At 53.4% G+C, this 6,260-nt stretch overlaps 1 protein-coding gene across 2 annotated transcripts in view; it reads left to right on the top strand.

Annotated features, from left to right (window-relative positions):
• The first annotated feature begins 1,582 nt into the window (after positions 1 to 1,582).
• FGF13 (fibroblast growth factor 13) overlaps positions 1,583 to 6,260 on the top strand; it is a 211,478-nt gene continuing 206,800 nt past the window's right edge. Inside the window, exon 1 of one of the 2 annotated variants that reach the window (XM_085230680.1) lies at positions 1,583 to 1,735. In XM_085230680.1, the coding sequence (XP_085086806.1) occupies positions 1,687 to 1,735 (49 nt within the window). In that variant the 5' untranslated portion in view covers positions 1,583 to 1,686. The remainder of the gene's footprint in view (positions 1,736 to 6,260) is intronic. The other variant, XM_085230681.1, reaches the window with a different exon arrangement.

Raw genomic sequence — 6,260 nt, 5'->3', positions numbered from 1 at the left:
CTGCCTTCTCCCCGTGCTGCCCTGCGGGATGGCCGCACTGCGCTGCGGGTAGGGCCGGGGGTAGGGATAGGGCCGGCGGTAGGGATAGGGCCGGCACCGTCGTAAGCCGATCTGCTCTCAGCTGTCCACGCTGGAGCGAAGGGAGGGTGAAGGGGAAAGAATTCGGCTCGTCTAAAAATAGCGGCCGCGCAGCCCTATTGGTGCCGCAGCCCGGGCTGGAGACCCCCGCACGGGGCTGCGCTTGCGAAAGGATCGCTTCTCCTGCCGTCGGGGCGGGGTAGGTGGGGAGAGCCCTGCCGTGCCCTCACCGTGCTGCCTCCCCACTGGCCTTGCTCTGCTCTGCCTCCTCTCCCCGTTGGTTTCGCCACGAGCGCTCCGTTAGAGAAGCTGGGGCACTTCAGGCTGCCCTGGGCGTTTCGCGGCTCTCCCTTCCCAGCACTTTATTTCGGGCGCTCCAAGGGGTTGCATCAGATTTCCCCCGGCTGCCCTCCCCGCGGGGCAGAGGGTTCGAGATGTGAAGCCGTGCTCCTTCCCCCGACGGCTGCCCCGCTCCAAGGAAGCTTTCTCCCACTCCGCCGGAGAGAACGGGGCAGGAGAGAGGCCCTTTTTTACGTGGAGTGAGAGGAGCTTCGGCTGCTGTCGGGAGTCCCTTGCTCCTCTCGGAACAGTGAGGAGAACCCCATCCGACAGAGCGGGTCCTCCTTTTCACTCCAGCTCATCCTCTCCCCCGTCCCTCGTCGCCCTCTCCTGGCTTTTCGCTTCCCTTTGAACAGCAACAGGCTGTCGGACTGCGGCCCGGAGCCTCCCCGTGGTGAAATGGGGGTTGAAGGGGGCACCCCAATGGTGGGGGCCGGCTCTGTCACTCCTACCCCCCTGGCGCCGGGACACCGTCCCAGAGCTGAGGGGCAGGAGGGATGCGCCTTGTTCCCCATTCTTCCCCACCGGGGACTCGGGCTGGGAGATGAGGAGAGGGTGCTGGGACCGGGGGTTTGGGGAGGGGCAGCTCCGGCTCCTTGCTATAAACCTGCCGCTTCTTCTGCAGTGCCGAACGCTCGCGTCCTCCTCCTCCCATCCGCGGTTGCAGCTCTGCTGCTCCATCCCATTATTGTTAGGGGAGGATGCGAGCAAAAAACAAAGCCCAACCAAAAAGCCAACACACCCAAGCAAACCACCCAGGCGCTTCCCTCCCCCCCGCTCACACACACACACACACACCCCCTTTCGCTGATCGGTGGCACTCCCAGGACCGGCTGCGCTTCCCTGGCCCTGGGGAGGGGAGGCAGAGGCGGGGGGAGGAGGGGGCCGGGGCCAGGCAGACACATACAGAGAAAATCGCTTTTGTCTCTGGCACGGCGAGCGGCGCAGGGGCTCGGTGCTGCGGCTGCCGGAGCCCCCCGCTCAGCGCCCGCTCCGCTCCCGCAGCACCGCGGCGGCACCGCACTGGGGAGCGGGCAGCTCGCCGCCTCCTCTCTTCCTATTATTATTGTCATTTTTTTTTTTCCCCTCCTCTCGCTCTCTCTCTCTCCACCTCCCTTTCCGTCCGTGTGATTTCTGCCTTTTCGGCGTACAGAGGATCCCCCTCCCCCCCCCCCCTCCTGCACGCACGCTGCCCCCCGCCCGAGGTTTCTCTGGGTCCAGCCGGAATCCGCGAAGCACCCGGGGATTTTCCCACCCAAGCTGGGGTCTATGAGCGGGAAGGTGATCAAGCCCAAAGAAGAGAAAGATGCTTCCAAGGGTAAGGCAGACGCAGCCGCTCCGCTCCCCAGCATGTTCCCCGGCCCGACCGCGGACAGCCCGACCTTACCGCTGGGAGGGGGGCATCGCTCCGGCCCCAAGTCCGTACTTTGGGGTACCCCCCCCCCCCCTCCTCGCTCGTGGCATGGATGAGGGCGCGGTGCGGGGCGCTGAGTGTGTGTGTGGGGGGGGGGGCGGCCCGGCTCAATGCGGCACGAAAGTGCGTGTCCCCCCCCTCCCTATTCCTCCCCGCAAACCGCGCTGGGAGATCGCCATGGAGATGGGGAGGGAGCATGGGCTGCATGCGGACCCCCCTTCCTTTAGCGGGGTGCCCCGTTCCGGGGGGGCACGCACAGGTGGCTCTGCTCGCGCTGCAGCGCTCAGGGCCGTGGGAGCTTTGGGGCAGTGCGTGTGTCCGGGTGGGCACAGCGGGAGCAGTTCTTTCCCCGTGTGTTGGGATGGACGTGAGTGGCGGTGTGGCTGCTGCTGCTGGGACAGCCGGCCGAAGGGCACGCTCTTAGCGTGAGGGAAAACAGCAGTTCCTCACTTCTTTGTTTTATAAAAGGGACTACTCTGCTGTCATTTACTTTCATGCAGTCTGGGCGGCCAAACCCAAACGATCCATCCTTTTAGTTCTTTATTTATTTCATCTTTTAAAAACAAACAACAAACTTCTGAGTTTCTTGATCCTGGAAGTTGGTGCTGAATGCCTCTCGTTTTATGTACTTTTTTTAACCCTATCTTTGTGCTTCAGCTACATCTCGCTCAGATCCTTGGTATTTTCACCAGACTTTTCCATATTTTATTGCATAAAAATAGCAAAGCCCACCATTCAGATGCATTGCGAAAATCTTCCATTTTCCAAATGTTTTTAAATTACTTTCTTTGATGTTGAGTAGCTATTTTTTTTTTTTAATATATTGGCCCTATTCACCAAAATGCCCTTTAAGTAATTTATCACGTAACACAGAACAAAAGATACCTGCATTTCTGAGGATTTATTTTACATGCTTTAGAGCTGCTACAGTCCAGCACACAAAAGATTTGCCATCCTTGCATGAAAACTTGCTCTTTAACTTAGTCTCCTATTCTGTGCTGCGATCACGAGTCGTGCTGACATCTTTGGGTTTGAAATTGCCCGTGTGCAGCCCTTTGACATGTGTGTTTCCAAATGCACAGGCAGTTGTATTTGCTGCTACTGAGGCAGTAAGGAGGGAGACACGCAGGGCTGTGATTCCTGTGATGATGGGAGGTGTGTATGCTGAGAACACTGAGGGAAACTGCTTGCAGGAGATGGATGTGCTCCTTTGGAGGCAGCAAGAAAAACTTTCTCTGTCACCACGGAGTAGAGACTGGCTTGAGATAGCACAGGAGGAATCCCATCTTGCAAGGTGATTTTAATATCTGCTGTGAACACAGGGCTGGGTTTGCACAGTAGGCATCGAGCTTTGTTAGTGAGAGCAGTGTGGGCCTTCCTCCCTTGAGGAGCTTTGGGCTGGGGCTGTGCAATCTGCACAACTCGGGGGGCCACGCTCTGCCCTGAAACAAGGAGCTGCTTTCTGCCAGGTGTTAGTGGCATCTTCTACCACCTGCTTTTGGGTGGGTCTCTGCTGAGGAGCCTGATGGAAGCAGAGCCCTGAGAGGCTGTGAATTTTGGTAGGAAACAGCGCTATGGAGCACGTAGTGACTTCTCACCCTGGATATTTTCAGTGGCATTATATCACACAGAGCCCGTGGTGGCTTCAGCGAGTTGTGCAGTGTGACAGAAGGACCAAAACCTGCTTTTTTAGGGATAGCTCTGGTGGCACTTTTCTCTTAAACCCAAGAGGGGCGGCCAGTTCTCTCTTCAGACATTCTGAGTCCTGCCTGGAAAATCCCATAAGGGCTGATCTGCTCTGGACTTGGCAGCTTTCACAGCTGTCTGTGGATGTTGAAGAGTTAGCTCTCCCAGACTCCATACAGCCTATGGATTGACGTTCTGCAGTCAGGAATGCCCACCTTTCCATGCAAGTTCCTCCCAAGCTGTGGAGCTGCTGTGTGGAGCTGCCCTGGTGCCAGGTGGGGATCTATCCCCAAATCTCCCCCTAAAAGCCTTTGCTTTGCAGTTTGAGAACAGCACATCCAGTGTCCCCACTGTTCTGTTTGGGGATGTATCAGTGTGACCTGTATTGAGTGCAGCTTTGTTAACTTCTTGTTTAGATGAGAAGCACAGGGCAGCAGGAGGATGTAGGGCACTGGCAAGTGAGCTGGGATGCTGCAGTCCTCTTTGGGCTTTGGATCCGGGCCGTAAAGAGCTCGTGCTGCCCAGCGTTGCAGCCAAACTCTTTCCAGAGGCTGTTCTGCAATTTGTGTGGCTCCTCCAAGAAAAGCCAAGGGACGGCAGGGAGGATCTGAAACTAAATCTGAGGAGTGGATTCGTCTGCATTTGGCTTTCTTTTCGCCAATTGGATTATGTGCTATCATCTTCCCCCAGCAGGGCAGACACGGGCAGGTCCCTTCCAGTCACTTCACTGTCACTGTGAGGAAGTTTGGTGGCTCTGCCCAGAAGTCTGATAACCTCAGCCAGAAGCAGTGACAAAATACAGACTATATTTTCTTCTGCAAAAAGCAGAATGGGAGGAGTATTTTCCAAGCTGATAGCTCTAATGTGAGAAGAGCCTATTGAAATAGTGACAGTAAGGGTGAAGACTTTGGAAATAGAGGTACTGTTCTAATTTAGTGACGGGAGAAAACAAAGCACTTAAAGAAATCACCTGGCAGGAAAAATAGAAGTCAGGATTTTGACATATCTATTACTGCTTTTCCTGGCTTTATGGGAACGTAGTATAATGCAGCTTATGATTGAAAGGTCTGTAGAAAAGCTGACAAAAATAAAGAAGCTGATCTCAACAGTTATATTTCTATGGTACTGAATCATGGGAAAGCAACTTACTTGAGGGGCTGAAGAAGAGCAGCACGGAGGCAATGTGTAAGCTGACCACGTCTTGGTCTGAGGCCACAGAATCAAAATTAGCAGCAAGTGCAGAGCGGTGCAGGAAGGGGGAAGGGAGCACAGTGTTGGTGTGCTGGGAGCTCTGGTGGGAGACTTCATCAAAAGTTTGGGTATCAGTGCTTTTGCATCCCAAGCCACAACCACCAACACCAAAAAACTGACAGCTCTTCGCCAGCCACAGTCTGATGTATGAAACTGGAGTCTCTTTGGGTTTGCCCTCTGCATCAGAACTTGTGTTTGTGCTGTAAGCATTTAAAGATGCTGAGGAATGAGGAGTTAAACTCAATGGTTTTTTCTTTGCTTCCCATCATGAAGAAACCTGTGCGTCTCCCGTCTGAAGTCTGAGATTGCAGATCCCCTTTGAATAGATGCCTGCATCGCCCACTGGGAAGTGACAGCCAAAATCTGCAGTGCGACCCACCCCATCCTGGATATTAACGCTGTGGTTACAATAGATACTCAGCTCTTGGCTGAGGTCCTGATCCATTCAAAATTCCCAGTGACACCAGTGGGAGTTCTCAGTGTCTGCCTGTGGCATTGCCTCTGATTAGTGGGTGGTTGTTAATGTGCCCATGCCTGGAATATTTACAGTAACTACCTCCTGTTATGACTCATTATCTTTAACTGATTTTGGTTCCCCAAACTACAGTAACTCTCTGTAAAAGGTATCGTCCTTCCCTCTAAATCCCCAGACAGTGTTCCCTGACATCTGTTGGTAAAATACCAGCAATTAGAAAATGGACACTGCTTTTGAGATGAGGAAGCCAGCATGTTCCTGCCAATGCTTTCTAACTGATTTCAGTGCTAGCTGAAGAAATCCACAGTAAGGCAATGCTTTCAGGCACAAGCCTTGGGGTTTGTGATACTGTCAGTTCTCATACATCTGCCGCTCCATGGCACGCTCTTGTCTGGTCTTAGAGGTAGTAGTAATAGATAGTCATCTTTTTTTTGGCTTCTAGAGGATGATTTAATAACAGTTGCTTCTTGGTGGATATAAAATCCCATCTTCAAAGGCAGAACTCCAAGGCAGATGAAGGCTGGGTGATGCGGAGCCCCACGGGGCGTTACGGGGGGCTGTACAAGGTGGATGGCAGCATCCACAGCAGATGCATACAGATTTGTATGGCTCAGATTTCCGGCTTCTCTGGTCTGTAGCCACCCACAGGATGCTGGAGACTTGTCATTAAATATATTTGTGCCATTTTTACTGTGATTTCCTGCAAGGCATTGGTCCCACCCCTATGCTTTGGGAATTCAGTGCTGTAGTGCAGTCTTGGGTCAAATTAGTGTTAATTTTCTTCTTCTGTTCCTCATTGTGTGTTATTGCTATGGTGTACTGAGGGATGGAGACGGCTCCAGAGCTGTCTGTATGAGCTCTTCCTCAGGAGAAAAGATGTGGCAAATCTTGTTCCTCAGTCTCTTCCTGAAGGCAGCAAGCAGAGACTGTCATAAAATCCTCTGTGCAAACAAAATATCTGTAAATCTGGGAGGAAGACTTTCTTATCCTAAAGAACCCACAGCCAAGTGTTTTCAG

Source organism: Meleagris gallopavo, chromosome 9 (assembly GCF_905368555.1).
Source record: "Meleagris gallopavo chromosome 9, MGAL_WU_HG_1.1, whole genome shotgun sequence".
Taxonomy (NCBI): Eukaryota; Metazoa; Chordata; class Aves; order Galliformes; family Phasianidae; genus Meleagris; species Meleagris gallopavo.
This window is presented reverse-complemented; position numbering and strand designations above follow the sequence as displayed.